General features: G+C 29.6%; 2 protein-coding genes across 3 annotated transcripts; one reads left to right on the top strand and one right to left on the bottom strand.

The window, feature by feature from the left end:
- Window positions 1–246: 246 nt before the first annotated feature.
- On the top strand, window positions 247–4624 carry LOC18049390 (calcineurin B-like protein 1). Of its 2 annotated transcripts, XM_006440093.2 has the most exons (9): window positions 247–516; window positions 1112–1313; window positions 2045–2127; window positions 2514–2573; window positions 2669–2777; window positions 2901–2953; window positions 3587–3667; window positions 4202–4314; window positions 4403–4624. In XM_006440093.2, exons 2-9 carry the CDS (start codon window positions 1235–1237, stop codon window positions 4464–4466), a joined length of 642 nt encoding a protein of 213 aa, XP_006440156.1. In that variant the 5' UTR covers window positions 247–516; window positions 1112–1234; the 3' UTR covers window positions 4467–4624. The 2 variants fall into 2 exon arrangements, with proteins under 2 accessions (XP_006440156.1, XP_024044342.1); XM_024188574.1 differs by lacking the exon at window positions 247–516 and having other exon boundaries at window positions 1239–1313; window positions 2000–2127.
- Window positions 4625–14955: 10331 nt separating this feature from the next.
- Window positions 14956–16044, bottom strand: LOC18049389 (putative F-box protein At5g55150). The gene has a single exon (XM_006440092.1). It carries the CDS (start codon window positions 16042–16044, stop codon window positions 14956–14958), a length of 1089 nt encoding a protein of 362 aa, XP_006440155.1.
- Window positions 16045–18102: the final 2058 nt, after the last annotated feature.

Raw genomic sequence — 18102 nt, 5'->3', positions numbered from 1 at the left:
CAAATCAACTTGGATCCATTTACTGTTTTTTTTTCTCGGAAGGAAATTTAATTCCTCAACTCTGAAGGGGCACAAAGGAAATTCACTTTCTACTTTTAACCGCGGGGAGGAATATTCTTTAACAGGGACGTCGAAGATTCTACTTAACGAATTTACGACGTCGAACGAGCACGTGAGAAGCACGTGCACCGACCCCTTCTCTTCAAAACTACCTCTCCTATATCTTTTTGTCCGCGTTACGTTAGTTAACCATCTCTAGGCAAGACAACAACAGCACAGCACAGCACAGCGCTCGAAAGTCGAAAGACAGCTACAGGCTTACAGCTCCAAAGAGTCTGAGCCGTCCGATCGGAGAAATCGTCAAACGATCTCCCCTTTGTATTTCTCTCGCAAAACGCAAACGCACGCCGACGATCTCCTTAAGCTTTTGTACAAAAGTATAGAAAAAGGAGGAGGACAAATTAAGATTTTTCGTCTTTCCCGTCGCGGCATTTGCCGGCCAATTTTATTGGCTCGGTAAGTTTTTTCTTCTTTTTCTTCTTTATTGTTTTTAATCTTGTATATATATATATATATATATATATATTAATTTATTAAGTATTTAAAGTGATTCAAGATATGTCGATAAATTTTGAATTTTTTAATTTAATTTGCGATTATGAAGTAATGCATGATTAATTTCGAATTTTAAGACTATGTAGCTCTTTTTTTTTTTTCTTTTCATCTGTTTGGTCTGGTTCCTGACTCCTGAGAAATTATAAGGAAAAACAATTTTTAAACTTTTAATCATTTATCATTTACTTCAATTGTTTTTCTCTCTCTCTCTCTTTTTACTTCTTTTTTTTAATTATTTTACAAGTCAAATGTATCTTTTATTTTCCTTGAATGATTATGTAAGCAGGATTTAATTCAAGATTGATGGAAGGATTTCCATATTCTATATTATCCGTTTTATTTTATATCAACCAGTCTTTGTATATATTTGATTATGGCTGGGTGTCATTTTCAATTATTTATTGCAAATATGATCAGAACTTTCTTTTGCTGCTCAGAGTTATTTATTATTATACTGATGAAATGAATTTGGGCCTTTTTTTGTGTAAATTTGTAGGTTTGAGAGACGAACATGGTTTTGGAAATGATGTAATCTATTGTGGTCAAAGAACTCTAGGCTCTTAAGTCGGGTGCATTGCGCTACTTTCTCCTCTTATTGATAGTTGTTTTTCGATATTAAATGGGCTGTTTTCAGTCTAAAGTAGCAAAGCAGTTCCCTGGACATGAGGACCCCATACTTCTTGCTTCGCAGACTGCTTGTAAGTAGTTGGTCGCTCACTATTTCATTGAAATGATCGTGTTTGGATTCCCTAGTTGTTGTTTTGTGCACTGAGACCATGTTTTACCAGTCCTCAGTTACGAAGAAATAAAAAGATAGTAGTCATAACAATCATGAAATCCAAAATGGTTACTGATTGAAAGTTGAGGATTATTAGTAGTTCAGAGGACTGACAGTTGTATGTGCATTCTTGCTGTCCACTGTTATATTGAGATCCATTTTAAGTTATTATGAAGAAGGTTGAACTTACAGATTACTTATTTTTGTTTTTCTCATCTGTTAATTGTTATGCACCTATTGATATGTTGCTTTTGTTACCATTGCCAATACGTAAAATGATTGCCTCTCTATATAAAGTGCGAGAATATCACAAACTGTGGTACAAACATGGAATTCCATCACTTCTACTTAAACTGTTTTGTATTGGTTATGATGAAAGGTTACACTTGCATTTTGCTGTGATTTACCAGATACTGGAGCTGGGAGAAAGATTTTTATGTGCAAATTTTAAATTCCTTTAGTGTTTTGCTATGAAATTATAACTGAGATGTTATTCTTTCATCCATATTTTTGTTAATCGTCTTTTCTACAGTATCAAGTCGGTTACTCAATTCATCCTCTTTTATGTACTCATGACTCTCTTCTCTCATGTCGCTATTGTTTTAGTTTCTGGCCTTTGAAGGTTAGTAATCTGCTGTTTCCAATCTACAGTTAGTGTCAGTGAAGTTGAAGCACTATTTGAGCTATTTAAGATGATCAGCAGTTCAGTGGTTGACGATGGGTTGATAAGCAAGGTATTTTTCTGCACTGCTTAGGAGTAATTTTATTTTTATTCTCTCTTTCTCTCTCTCTGTGCCACAATTTCCTTGTATTGAGTTGGTCTTTTTGCACAAATAAATTACCCCCTTAGTATTGCAAGCTGGATCAATTGTTTTCTGTCCTTTTATTCCCTCACACAGTGATTTAGAATTATAAATTCATTGAATTGATTACAAACTTATTTCTTTTGAACCATAGCAATTGCCATTTAGTCTCGTAGATGATTTGCTCAATATTCTTGTTAAAATTTTTTGTATTACTTGTATCATAATTGACTTGTCACCTGAAGTGTTAGGATTCTAAAGTTTCTATATTGGTTTCTTCAAGATATGTGATTGAAACAATTTTGTTGTTTATGCAGGAAGAGTTTCAGTTGGCTCTTTTCAAGAACCGAAAGAAAGAGAATCTATTTGCCAACAGGGTATCTGTGATATCCTCCCTATGAGCATTATTCTAATCACCTTTTCAATCAATTGTGTGTACTGAGACTCTGGGATCAACTAATTTTGTGTGCAGATCTTTGATCTGTTTGATGTTAAGCGGAAAGGAGTCATTGATTTTAGTGACTTTGTTAGATCACTCAGTGTCTTCCATCCAAATGCTCCTCAAGAGGACAAGATTGACTGTAAGTTGGCCACTTATAATCTATTGTTACTCAATTGCCATAGATCACGTTTTGTTGTTCATCCTTAATTTGCCATTGTATATTGATACTTCCATTTAATATGTGGCATTTTTTTTTTGGCAGTTTCGTTTAAGCTTTATGATCTAGATAATACTGGATTCATTGAGCGGCAAGAGGTATGTTGGAGGTTACTTTCTCATGCTCTGACAAAGAAGTTTCTGGACTTTTTTATTCTTTGTCTGTATATTATACATGCAATTGACTGGTTGAGCGAACTGGATCTTACTAATTTCTCTGTTGATTTGGTAAGCTTTCAGTTGGGGTGTCAAAATCCATGTTGGGGATAGTAGACCTTTGAACGTTAGCACGTTAGAAACTATAGCTTGTATCCTTAGTGTTGGTAATATGTATAACTAGTTACTTTCCCAATAGGAATTCATGTGTAGTTACTTTCCCAATAGGAATTCATGTGTAGTTACTTTCCAAATAGGAATTCTTGACATATGAATTCATTGTTTTCCCCTCTAATCACAGGAAATTTTCAGTTGTAAACTAATTTACGATGTTATTCAGCAAAAAATGTTGTTGATTAGCAGAAAAATATAGACATATATAATTCTGGTTTTATTATTTTAAAAAAAAAAAATTTTCATTCCTACGTGAAATATCTCTGGAAATAAGGTCTATATTCTTTGGAGCTTGGCGAAGTGAAAAGCAATACAACTAAATCTTCTGTTTAGTTTTGTTAATTCAGTTATCCTTTATTCAACAATCCTTGCAGGCAACTTCATTGTATGTGATTTTGGCAGGTCAAGCAAATGCTGATTGCGCTTCTTTGCGAGTCTGAAATGAAGTTGGCTGATGAAACCATTGAAATAATACTTGATAAGGTGAGAATGACTTTTGAATCTTAACTACCTGCGATCTTACATGTTTCTTCTTGAAAACTTGTTTAAACATTTGAAATACCCCTAGCACCCACAATGCTGGTGAACTTGGAATATGGGAAAAGCACTATCATACATCTAATTCTGGCACCTTTAGTTTATGCTGGAATTGAAGTTGTTAGGAGACTTTGACAAAAAGAAAAGTGCAGCATTTTGTGTATTGACTACAGGCTGTTTGATTTGAGTTCTTCAATGCGTTTGATTTGTGAGTATATGATTATTGTTTTGGGAGTCATATAAAGGATGTTACATTTCGGCTCGTGGGTTTTGTAACTGCATAAGTAGCAATATTCACTTGTATGAGTTGGATAAGGTTTTGATTTATTGTAATTCCTGTGGCAAATGAGCATGTGTTAAGTCATATCAATAATATTTTCCAATCATTTCATACTGCCTCTTTGTGTGTTCCATAGTTTTTTCATTTTTTGGATAAATTGCCTAAAGTACTACTCTGCTATTTTCATTTTTGGCGGGTAGACTTTCCTGGATGCTGATGTGAACCAGGATGGCAAGATCGATAAATGTGAGTGGCAGAACTTTGTTTCTAAAAACCCATCGTTGTTGAAAATCATGACCCTTCCGTATTTGAGGTATGTAATTACATAACTTGTCCAAATTCTTTATATTCCATTCTCCGCTGCTTCTGACTGAAATCATCTTTCTGGAATCCGAATGCAGGGACATAACAACATCATTTCCAAGTTTTATTTTTAACTCAGAAGTCGATGAGATTGCTACATAAAGTTGAAAGGAAAGGTAGCTTAGCAGTTATTGCAAACTTTTGTCAGAACATGGTTTTGATTCTTGAAATTAACTAGTGAAATTGGAAATGCTAGTTGATGTATGGCCCGAGTGTTATTATAGTTTTGTTCAAACATGTTAATAGACTATATCTATATACTTGGTGGGTTGATTTTTTTTTTTTTTTTTTTGGGGGGGGGGGGGGGGGTTCTGAATTATGTGAATGCAAAGTGATTCATCATGAGGTGCCGCTGATGCAATGAATATATGTTACAAGCTGCAACGTTGAAAGATGTGTATAAGACGTGGGGAAAGTACAGATTAGTGAAAATGTATTATTAAGATGGGAGATGTTCACAGTCCCAAGTGGACGCTTTGTTGGATGCATCATCAGTATCGAAGGGATGACATTGCATTTTTGACAGGTCGCCAAAGATATGTTAAGTCGTTAACCAAGTGCGGTGTAGCATTTTTGATGTATCTTTTTTTTTTTATAGAAGTGTTTCAAAATTTAGAAGCTTGAAATTCTATTTTAAAAAATAATAACAGCGAAAAAGATAAATGTCTAAGATACCTATATGGTTGCGTTCAAGTTTTATTCATTTTGAACAACAAAATCAATTAATCAAGTCTAACAATGGGTTTCATTAGTACCAATATTGACATGTTTAGATCGATGAAAGAAATAAATAATTAATCCTTATACGGTAGGCGCATAATTTTTTTTAATCAGGAGAAAATAAAGAACCAAAAATACTTACGGCAACAATTAAAGCCGACAAAATAAGTAATGTATCTCTTGTTTCCCATTATAGAGAAAAAATGAACTTAACCAGACTGCAATTCCACATTGGATCTATTTTTATCCACAGTCAATATTGTTATTGGTAACTAATATCTACTCCCTGGTAACTATGTCAGCTTATGAGGGAAACAAATATTATCATGCTCCATCAGAGAGATTAGGCGGTTAGCTGCTTGTGACAGTGCCTGATGCAATAGTTAAGGTTCAAGTAAGCATCAGTGATCAGTGATCTCTCTCGTTTGAAGATTTGAGGATTTGTTTGAATTAACACTCTAATTCCATTGCCAACGAATTGAATAAGTAATATAACCAAGTTTGCTTAAATAATAAGTCATCCAGGATATATATAATTAAAGAGTCAACCTACCATGCAGCGCTGTATCTCATACAGCGCATGCATGCAACCGGTACAACCGGTTTTTAATCGGATAATATAATGAAAATTATATTTTTATTTGTTTTTAATGTGAAAAAATTATGAAAAAATTTGGAAAAAAAAGAATAAAATTTTAATTAAATGAGGAAAAAGATTGTAATAATTTAAAATTTAAAAATAGTACAAAAAATATAAACATATCACAAAATGATTACATTCCTACTTATTTTGTCACATTCCAATATTTATAATGTATATTTCAAGTTTACTTTTCAAATTCTTATTTCTAGTAATGATTTATCTAAATTTTTGTAAGTTGTTTCAACTCATTTTCCCACTAGCTTTTGGTTCTGTATTTCCACTCTTTTCATCAACTTTCAGCTTTTTGAATAGATATTTCAAGTTTATTTTTATATCTCTACAATTTGTTAAACTTTATCTAGTTTTTGGTAAATTATTTCAATTTATTTTTCCACCACTTTTTGGTTCTATATTCCTACTCATTTTATTGAATTCCAACATTTTGTTTAGAAATTTCAAGTTCAATTTTTAGATCTTTATTTTCTGTTAAAATTTATCAAATTCTTGTTAAGTTATTTTAACTTTTGGGTTAACTTCTTCTACTCTTGTTTCCACTACTTTTTGGTTCTTTATTCCAATTCTTTTAATTGATTTCTAATATTTTGGTTAAATATTTCAAGTTCATTTTATAGATCTCAACTTATTGTTAAACTTTATCATATGCTTGTTAAGTTTTTCAAACTTTTAAGTTATGCTCCTCAACTCTTGTTTCCACCATTTTTTTTTTTTGTTCTATATTTCTACTCTTTTCATTTAATTTAAGTATTTTTCGTGAATGTTTCAAGTTTATTTTTTGATCCCTACTTATTGTTGGATTTATCATATTCTTGGTAACTCTTACCGAATTTTAGGTTAACATCTTCAATTCTTTTTTCTACCACTTTTTGGTTCTATATTCCTACTCTTTTTATTGAATTTCAATATTTTGTTTGGAAATTTCAAGTTCAATTTCTAAATTCCCACTTTCAATTAAAATTTATCAAATTCTTAGTAAGTTGTTTCAATTCATTTTTCTACCGGTTACTCGTTTTATATTTCCACTCTTCTTATTGAATTCCAAATTTTTAGGTTGATATTTCAAGTTTATTTTTTATATCTCTATATCCTGTTAGACTTTATCTAGTTATCGTTAAGTTGTTCCAACTTATTTTTCCACCACTTTGTGGTTCATTATTTCTGCTCTTTTTATTGAATTTCAAATTTTGGGTAAATATGTCAAATTTACTTTTTAGATCCCTACTTCGCGTTCGAATTTATCAAATCCTTGTTAAGTTATTTCAACTTTTGGGTAACTTCTTCCACTCTTGTTCCCACTACTTTTTGTTTTTGAATTCCAATTCTTTTAATTAATTTCTAATATTTGGTTAAATATTTCAAGTTCATTTTATAGATCTCAACTTATTGTTAAACTTTATCATATGCTTGTTAAGTTTTTCAAACTTTTAAGTTATGCTCCTCAACTCTTGTTTCCACCATTTTTTTTTTTGTTCTATATTTCTACTCTTTTCATTTAATTTAAGTATTTTTCGTGAATGTTTCAAGTTTATTTTTTGATCCCTACTTATTGTTGGATTTATCATATTCTTGGTAACTCTTTCCGAATTTTAAGTTAACCTCTTCAATTCTTTTTTCCACCACTTTTTGGTTCTATATTCCTACTCTTTTTATTGAATTCTAATATTTTGTTTGGAAATTTCAAGTTCAATTTCTAGATTCTCACTTTCAATTAAAATTTATCAAATTCTTAGTAAGTTGTTTCAATTCATTTTTCCACCGGTTATTCATTCTATATTTCCACTCTTCTTATTGAATTCCAAATTTTTAGGTTGATATTTCAAGTTTATTTTTTATATCTCTATATCCTGTTAGACTTTATCTAGTTATTACTAAGTTATTCCAACTTATTTTTTCACCACTTTTTGGTTCAATATTCCTACTCTTTTTATTGAATTTCAAATTTTGGGTAAATATGTCAAATTTACTTTTTAGATCCCTACTTCGCGTTTGAATTTATCAAATTCATGGTAAGTTATTTCAACTTTTAGGTTAACTTCTTCTACTCTTGTTCCCACTACTTTTTTGTTCTGTATTCCAACTCTTTTCATTGATTTCTAACATTTTACTTAGATATTTCAAGTTCATTTTTTAGATCTCGACTTATGATTAAACTTTATCCTATTCTTGTTAAGTTCTTCAAACTTTTAAGTTATGCTCCTCAACTCTTGTTAAACTTTGATAATGGTTTTATGTTCCTATTATTTTTATTATATTCCAACACTACCAGTACATGTTTCAGGTCCTTTTTTTACTAATAATAAATTACTTGTTGAAAATAACAATAATATCAATAAGGCAAATTATGGTTGACCCCTTACTATTTTAACAAATATCAATTTACCACATAATACTAAGAATTTTTTTATTGCAACCCTTCATCATTTTCAACATTTTGAGTCCATAATCCAAGTCCTTTTTTTTTTCATCTTCATTACTTCATGCAATCTTTTGAATTTGATTGTATGTATACTTCAGCTTTTAATTTTTATACATATCTATTCTCATTGTAATCATTTTAATTAATAACGTTTAATTATATTAAAAATAAATCTATGCATTTATTTTCATTTTCTCTTTACTTTTCAAATTAATTGCTTTAGTTTTTCATAACGTCAACGGTAAATAAATAAATAACAAGTAAGAAGGATTGCAATTGCTATGCTTCTAAAGCTATGATGATATAAGTTAAGTTACAAAAATACTTTAATTTACAAGATTAAAGCTTAGTTAATCTATTTTAGTTGAACATCTCTATTTTTTTTTTATGTGTGCTTGTTGGATATTACTACAGTTATTATTATTAATATCATATCCTGTGAGATTTATAATTAAATATAATAAGAATGTACATATGTCCTACGCTATTTTTGCACTCTTTTAGATTATTAAGATATCATTAACATTTTGATTATGCAATTGATTTTTGCAAGTTACAAAACTTTTAAGTGTTGAAATATCATTTTTTGGTCGAAATCATTACTCAACACCTCGCGAGATTCGATCATGAGTTTCATCATCTATATTTGAAATTTTGACCTTTGTTCACATTTATGCTCATTTATCACTTAAATAATTATAATTTGTTAACATCATTTTTGTCTCAACGAGTACCACCCTCTTTTAAAAAAATTTTCAAATTTTCAGGACTTAACTAAAATAATTTTTCAATGTTTAATATGACTAATGTATGGCATTATGAAAATATAACGATATAGTAACAACATTTATTATTATGATCTAGGCGTGTTTAAATTTTTTTTAAATGGTTTATTGGCATTTGTTTGTAAATGAAATTATAATGCACTATTAATTTATCCAGTGCTCTAAAAAGTAAAGGAAATCAAAATTTCCATTCATCTAAACATGTTTTAAAATTTTTTTACATCAAATAAAACCAATACAAAACTAAATCAATTTACAGCTTCCGAAAGCTAGACTTCAAATGCTGCTATATTTCAAGAGTCTCTGCATACAAAAAAAGAAAATAATAATAAATAAATAAATGATATTAGAAAACAAGGTTGGGAAAAAATAAATAATATTTAGAATTTCCAATGCATGTCCTAACTTGGGTAGGATCAAATAAGTTTTATTTTCAATAGGAAAGAAATTAGCATACTTGTTCTATCCAACCTTTATGTCAATTTCAGTTTAATGACAAAGTTATCTTTCGAAGATAAATGGAGAATAAATCCACAATGAACAAGAACAAACTTGATTGCATGAATAATATAAATCATCAAATAGCATCATCTAATATTAATAGCCCTTTTATCATTTGTATCAAAAACTACACATTGGTGAGCTTACTAAAGAACAATAAGCATAAACCAAAATCTTAACATGTTTACAAATAATGATAGAGGACAGTAGAATTAAAAAAAAAAAACAGCAGATTGCATATCATACCTTCAAGGAGAGCTCGAAATCAACCTCACCTTATAGGACACTACAATAGTCTTGAATAGGGTCACACATTTCAGTTTTTTGTTGGTGTTTTCAGTTTTCAGTTCAGATTACAACCAGTTTGGGTTCAAGAATTCAACCCAAAGGGGTTGAAAAGTTATTTCAGTTTGGTTTGGTTTCAAAGTCAGTTTGGTTTGGTTTCGATTCGCAGTTTTTCGAGTCGGTTTGGGTTACAAAGCAGTTTGGATTTCTAATTCAGGTCAGGTCATTGATTTGCATTGGAGCAAGTATTGTAGAAAATGAACCGAAAACAACAAATGATGAAATATTTGGTTTACTAAAACAACAAATTCAAAATATTCAATTATAAATTACAACGATAAACAATACCAAAGGAAACAACTTCAAACCTGAAAACTCTTTTTCTGGCTCGATTTTGGATACTTCTTGGATGGCTTCTACTACTTTTGAAGGTCGTTATGTTTTCCTTTGGGTTCATAGTCTCCGGCATTCCTTTCCCTCACGAAGAATTCTGTGGAAAATACATAACAAGATTCGTAAATAAATCTTTTAGGGGGCAAACAAACGTTTAACAATTATCTTTTGTAAAAGGATTTAAAACCACAATACCAAGTTGACACAACTTCGCATTGGCCAAAAAAAGAAACGATATTAAGAATTATGAACTAGCAAGTTTTCAAAAGTTCATTCTAAATCCAAATGTTAAGATTTAAAAAATTCAGGCCGATTCCATTCCATCATCAGCTTTAAACACTTGGCTCTACCAAATAGAATTAAATAGATTATACAGAACAATGCTCACTTAGCCCCATACTAAAGCCAGGAAAAACAAGCTCATGGCTCAAATTTACATTGGCCTGCATGTACTGTACACTGTAGTATATTACTTGGTGCCAAAATCTATATAAAAATAGTTCATATAATTTTTAAAAAATAAAATAAATCATCGAACTTCGCTATGTTCACACTCTAGATAGAGAACTGATAACTTATTTTGCATTTACATATATAGCAGAAAATAAATAAATAAAGGTTTTCCTACTTGGCTTTGGTTTCTTTCTGGGCTTTTTGTAGCTTTTCATCTTGCTGCAATCCCTACCCGTGTTTTTAATTCTGGTTAGAGAATAAAACAATTTCAAATAATAAAATTCTTATTTTTACACCTATAAATAGAGAAATTAAAAATCCACCTGCTTGGCTAGGAATTCCTTGGGTTTGTGGCTTTAGAAAATTGGGAATCTAGGAATTAGGTTTAGGGATTCGGCTTTCACTGTTTTTGCCCTTTTTTTTTTTTATAAGTTATACCCGATCGGTTTTAATGAATTTGATCCCCAACCTTCTCCATGCTTTGGCAGCGCAAGAGATGATGACTCTTTTTAACGGTCAACGATGGCCTCTGATTGAAATCCACCACTTGATTCGGCTCGCAGGTCTAGGATTTGCATACAGAGAAAGTGAGATGCGGTGACGACTACTGGCTGATGGAAAGGACCGTAACGGGCATAGGATGAAGACGACGATGACTGCTTGCTTGCTGGCTTGTGAGGGTTTGACGTGAGTGAGTGTGTTTGATGATTTGAGAAGAGCGGCTAGGGTTTCCAAAACAAAAATGTCACAATGTGAGTATTTATATTTTCGGTAGAAATTAGAAAAAAATGTGAAAGTTTTCAAATTAATAAAAAGGATAACAAAAGAGTGATGATGTATGACAAAACTTGCACGGATAAATTTGTTGTGACCATTCAAAATCTAAAAATTCATTTTTGTAATTTGTAAATAATATTTTCATTGAGGCGGTAGTTTTACCTGCCAAGATGAAATTTTTCTATGTATAAATTTTACATAAAAAATATATATTTTAAACTTTTGTGCTAATATAAAATTAATTTTCTACAAATATATTGATAATTTAATATAAATGAGATATATTACTTTGTAAGTATATTAATAATCACGTTGTAGGTACTAATTAATGCAGTTGTAAATCATTTGAATTAAAAACAAAATAGTTGATGTTTGAATCCATGGGAGTAAATTTAGTTGTTATTAAGCTAAATTGGCCACTTAGGCTTTAGCCCAGTAGTGAACCATTGACCTTATGGTGCGTTTACGTCATGAAATGGGAATGTGGTAAAATAGGAATGGGCTGAGAATGAGAATGAGCTGGAATGAGAATGAGATTTTAATGTTTGCTCGACAAAAATAAATGGGAATGAGAATGTGCTGAAATGTCATTGATGTATTTACTTGACAAAATAAATGAGAATGAGGAATGGGAATGAAAATCAATTTACCAAAATACCCATAGTATTAATAATTAATAAAAATAATTAATTTATCATTATTAACAATATTATCATTGTTGTTGTTATTATTACTATTATTATTATTATTATTAAATTTTATTGACTTTATTATTTTAGTTATTATTATTTTTATTAATATTATCATTATTAACATTTATTATTATTATTAAAATTTATTAACTTTATTATTTTAATTATTATTAATTATTGTTAATATTATTTTTATTAATATTATCATTATTAACATTTATTATTATTATTAAATTTTATTGACTTTATTATTTTAGTTATTATTATTTTTATTAATATTATCATTATTAACATTTATTATTATTATTAAAATTTATTAACTTTATTATTTTAATTATTATTAATTATTGTTAATATTATTTTTATTAATATTATCATGATTAACATTTATTATTATTATTTTTAATTAATATCATTTTTATATCTAGATAATGAAAATTAGATTATTATTACTATTAAATTTTATTAACTTTATTATTTTAGTTATTATTAATTATTGTTATTATTATTTTTATTTAAAATAATAATAGCAATAATTATAAATTAATTATTTTTATTAATTATTATTTTTATCATTATTTTTATTGTTAATAATGATAATATTAATAATAAAAATAATTAATAATAAAGTTAATAAAATTTATTAATAATAATAATTATTATTATTAATGACATTTAAAATAATAATAAAAATTTTGATAAATTAAAATAATAAAATTAATTGTGATTTGAATGAGGGTAATTTGGAAAATATGAAAAAATTAGAGGAATACAAAAGTAAACATATATTTCATTTACATTCCATCATTTTCATTTCCAACCCCGGGAATGGGATTCCTATTCCTTATTCCCAAATTGTGTGGGACCCACACATTTTATTCCCATTCTCAAATTACATTTTGCCAAGTAAACATAGGTTTCATTCTTATTCCTTCATTCTCATTCCCCATTCCATGAAGTAAACACACCATTAAAGTAAAACATGACTATGAGGGTAATAGTTCGAGTCCCCATGACTCAAACTCCCTTAATTAAACATAATTATATGGAGATTATTTGCAAAGTTTTTCTCTCTTACGAAATGTGAGTGGAGTGGAGACACTCCTCCTCTGTGAGGGTTATTTGTCTGGGCACTTACTTCATAGAATTTAAAATGTAATAATATAAGTCTCAGTTTATATATCTAATTGTAAATATCAGTGTAATAATTTACTGTTATAACAGTTGTAAATATCTGTGTAATACAGTACCATGATGCTTAATCAGTTAAAAAAACTAAATTGAAAAAATTATATTCAAATTCAATTTCTTTTACCACTAGAATAAAAGTATATAAATTAAATTTAGCGAGAATTACAATGAAAACATATTTCATGTGGCAAAGATTATAACAAGCTTAAGACGTATAAATAAAAATGAATTTAAAAGACTATATTTCTCCCCCATGGCATAAAATGTTTTAAAAGTAAATTTAGTAAAACATACTGCTTACTATGAAAATGAATTTATATTTTTCATATTTTTAAATAATTTAATTTTTTTAGTCGTGATATAAATTAACTTAATTTAAAAAAAATATAGATATAAATGTAAGATTGAACATATTTTATAATACTTGCACATCATTTAGTAGACAAATCATGTACCCATATAGTGAGTGCAATGTTACTCAAATAATTTAATTTAATTTAAAAATATAATTGTCATGCTTAAATTATATAAATGTAAGTATAACATAATACAACATTATTCAATATTACTTGCATTCAAATTGTAATTATCCATGTTATGTACCATTATGAATTTGATTAATGTTTAACAAAAAAATTATTATAGCAAAAAGGATTAAATAAAATAATTAATCTCACTTAAGATAGTATGAATTAATTTGCACAAGAGATTGATTATGAGTTTTATTTAAAAATATCAAATATAATATGCTTTATATTTTTGTAATATATGAATATTTTTTTAGAGGGTATACATAAAACATACTAATATTGGCCACTAATAATAACAACAACAACATTTGAGGGGTAACTACGATGTTTGGAATGATAATTATTTGATAGTTGGATAAATATTGTCCTCATTTTAGTAGGTAGGGATTTAAGTCCCCGAATGTGTATCGTGAGATCCTAGAATTGATTTCTTCTAAATATCTAGAAATAAATCGATTTTGTTATATGTTTAGATACTCGGATTCTAATGTAATTAAAAGTTGATAAAATTATTTTGATAATTTTGTAAGCAAAATATCATTACATTTATTACATAATATTAAAAATAGTGCAATTAATAAATTAAAAATTATTTAATTAATATATAATTATTTCCATTTATTATATTTAAATAGTATTCTCATTAGTACATAAGTTACAGTTTTTAAAGCAAAATATCATTAAATTTATAATGCAATATTAAGAAAAATAATATAATTATTTTTATTTAAATATATTAGTCCAATTAATTTTATTTAATTATGTTTCTTTTAGGATATAAGTTAAATATATTAACTATATTGTCCATGAATAAAAAGAAAAAGGAAGTATTTTTTTGGTGTAAAGTTGAGGGGGTCTTTGATAATTTACTAGTTTGAATTGATTATCTTAATATTTCCTAAAATGAGGGAGCTCTATGATAGTTTCTTTTAACATTTGCCGTTTTAAGCTATTAAAAGGAGGGTATCGGTGGCCGGTTACATCCGCATTATTAAAAAAACAATAAAGGCAGCTGCACGACATGCAGCACTGCATTACAGCCCGACCCATAATTAAAAGAAATTTGAATCCAAGTAACTGTGAAATAGACATTCATTGATGCAAGCAAAACAGCCTTTGACACGATAGATGTACTAAAACCAAATGCACAGTTGAGAGAAAAATAATATATAATCCTCCTCGATGAACTAAATGAAATTTTTTTCCACCCACATAGGTGGGGTGATGCGATTGTAAGAGTCGCCCTTAAAAAAAGGTTCAATAGTTTCCTCTTGGAGGTCATAAATTCCCATATCTTTTCCTCCTCCTTTACATGCAATATACCAATAAGCATCAACACAATCATCGGTGAAGTATATGCAGTTAGCCTTGCAGTGAGAAATGGATGCATCGACAGAAAACGAAGAATTATGGCCTAAAAACAGAGCTCTATCGCCCAAGTTCTCGACCTCCGTCCACGTATTAGTTAAAAAATCTAGCCCAAGAACCTGAAATCGAGTAGTTCCATAGGACCAATTATCGTTTACTTGTGATCCTTCTCGAACAATTACTAACAATTTTCTTGTAGATTCTGCAACATACCAGCTGCCCGGAAAAAACCGAAGAAGTTCACTGGGCAAACTTGAGACTTCTTGTACCACAGTAGGATTGTTACCTCTAATATCAAAAGCCCGCACTTGACTAGTCTTCACAGCATAGAGCAACCCATTATAGAAGATAATGTCATGATAATAGGCATTCAAGTCTATGGGGATCCAAGACCTATCACCGGGTCTAGCATATGCCAATTTCCCGACATAACTAATCACAATCGTATAATTGGACGAATAATCAGGACTGGATGACAAAGCGCATTTAAAAATAAAATTAGCATACATCTTAGTAGTCTTAAGATCACGCCAATTTTTGATGGTTTTGATGTGCGGAAGTTTAATTTGGCGGCGTGAAAAGGGATGTAAAAGGGACATACTCAAATCTTGTGCAATTGTAATAAGCCAACCCTTCGAAGAAAAACACTTTTTACCATTTGCTTCTGGTAGGATAAATTGGCGAGTCATGCCTTTTGAAAGACTGAAGAAACGGCGTTGATCGGTGCACTTTTCTGGTGCAAGCATCAGCCATGGGGCTCGATTGAAGTTGAATGTGAGTTTCACCACGGTTGCGACAAATCGCCATGAAGAACAAACTCCACCGAAAGCAACTAGGTCTTGGAGCCACGTGAGCCGCTGAGCCACCTCGATCAACAGGTCATTATTCAGTTCTGACCAATTCCCCATCGCCCTTCTGATTCCTGGAGACAGTTTGAAATTGTTAAGTGTGAAGAGGAACGAAGCTTATGAACACATACATAGAGTAAGAAAATTGACGTTTGGCATAAAGTTTCCCCTAGCGGACAAGGAAAGTGCTTAATTTGTTTCCAAATTTAGCATGGTAATAATACAGCGCCGCCCTTTTTATATTAATGAATTAATGGTCTTTCTATAAAGGAAGATAATAAATTTAAAAGGCTGCAGCTTTCTATAAGGAAGAGGAATCTACGTTTATTAACTAATAAAATTAAAAGTGTTGTACTCTCTATAAAGGAAAACAATTTACATCATGCCATGTCGCCATGTGGTGTCGCAAACTAACATTAACTGACATTAACAAAAGTAGGATGAGTGCTGCTATTTATTCCGATTTTGCATCCCGAAAAACAAAATGCTTTCCCTTTTTCTTCATTTACTTTTCACTTAGCTTTCACTTTTATTTTCACTTTTCACGTGTTGCTTTATTTGTTTTCGGGGAGTAAATTTGGGGTGTAAATTCAGGATAAATAGCATTTTTCAAGTAGGATTCAGTTCACCACAGCTACCACCACCACGGCCTCCTCCTCCAGATTCACCACCACCTTTGCTGCCGATGCTGATGCTGCTGCAGCTCGCTCCCGAGCTTAGGGGTGGGCATTTGGTTTGGTTTAGTCTGAACCGAACCGTATTATAGCAATTTGGTTCGGTTTAGTTCGAAGTAAAAAATTAAATAGTTCAAAAATTTTGAACCATTTGGTTTTTTATTTGGTTTGGTTCAAAATCAAACCAAATGGTTCAAGAAAAAATTAAAATTAAAATTAAAAATAGTTCAGAATTTATCTTCTTTTTTTTATTTCTATTTGTTAGTTAATACATGATATTATATATGACATAGCATACACTTTATTTTATTGTTGAACTTTATTATTGTTAAATTTTATTATATTTTTTATTATTTATGGATTTTTAGATTATTTTTAGAATTTATTATGTTAATTTACTATTGTTAGATTTTATTATGTTATTTATTGTTTGCTAATTTATAGACTCAAGATTATTGTTGTATTAATAGTGTATTATTATATTATATTTTTTATTGAATAATGAATATATAGGATAAAACCAAACCGAACCGAACCAAATTAATTTTGTTCGGTTCGGTTCTATAATTTAGTTCGCATTTAGTTCATAAATTCATGAACCATTTGGTTTCAGTTTAGTTCGGTTCTAGGGCTGAACCAAACCACACTAAATAGTGTCCACCCCTATCCAAGCTGTTGCTTTCTATACTATAACGAAAATTCAAATAAATCATTAGTTTTCAAAAATGCATTAGTAAGTCCAGATGATTAATGATCTGGACTACATTGCATATTGTACTTGTCAACTTTCTTATTATTGCCCTTGTTGATTTGACCATTTTACCCGAGAGTTACCAACTTTGTGATATATATTGGTGTTGTCAATGTCGTCAATAATCCAATTAAAATTAGATGATATATATTAAAAAGCTGCAGGCATGATATATTAAAAAAATTAAAATTCAAAACATGATATATATGATCCATCAGATTAAAATATTAAAAAAAAATTAAAGTTCAAAACATGATATATATGATCCATCAGATTCAGTTCAGACGTCAGATGGAAGATGTCACCATCTCTTACCTTGCGCATTTCCCATCATTCCATGTATGAATCATTAATGAAAGCTTTTTCTAATTCTCATAAACCCTCGAAGAGTTGTAGGCATGCTGCTGCCATGGATGTTGATTAGTTACTATATGTATACATATAGCACATCTGATGTGAATAAAATTTACGTACGTATATTACTGAGAAAATACATGGGGTATATATTATATGTATCATCTTAATTACTTACCCAGTACAAAAATATTATTTGAATGACTGACGAAAACGAAACAAAAATTAAGAAATGTATAACATCTTGCAAAATAATTAATTAATTATGATTATTATAGTGTTATCAATGAGGTACCCTCATTCTATATCTATGAAGATTTTTCACTCATTTTTATGTTG

Source organism: Citrus clementina, unplaced genomic scaffold (assembly GCF_000493195.1).
Source record: "Citrus clementina cultivar Clemenules unplaced genomic scaffold, Citrus_clementina_v1.0 scaffold_3, whole genome shotgun sequence".
NCBI classification, from domain to species: Eukaryota; Viridiplantae; Streptophyta; class Magnoliopsida; order Sapindales; family Rutaceae; genus Citrus; species Citrus x clementina.
The sequence above is the reverse complement of the archived record's forward strand: the minus strand, read 5'-3'. Positions and strand labels throughout refer to the sequence as shown.

What these genes read in the sequence shown, in the direction of transcription:
- LOC18049389 (XM_006440092.1), bottom strand. Translation starts at nt 16,044, where the DNA reads ATGGGGAATTGGTCAGAACTGAATAATGACCTGTTGATCGAGGTGGCT.
- LOC18049390 (XM_006440093.2), top strand. Translation starts at nt 1,235, where the DNA reads ATGGGCTGTTTTCAGTCTAAAGTAGCAAAGCAGTTCCCTGGACATGAG. An exon ending in ACGATGGGTTGATAAGCAAG is followed by an intron (nt 2,128 to 2,513) that starts GTATTTTTCTGC and finishes TTGTTTATGCAG; the next exon opens with GAAGAGTTTCAGTTGGCTCT. An exon ending in AGAATCTATTTGCCAACAGG is followed by an intron (nt 2,574 to 2,668) that starts GTATCTGTGATA and finishes TTTTGTGTGCAG; the next exon opens with ATCTTTGATCTGTTTGATGT.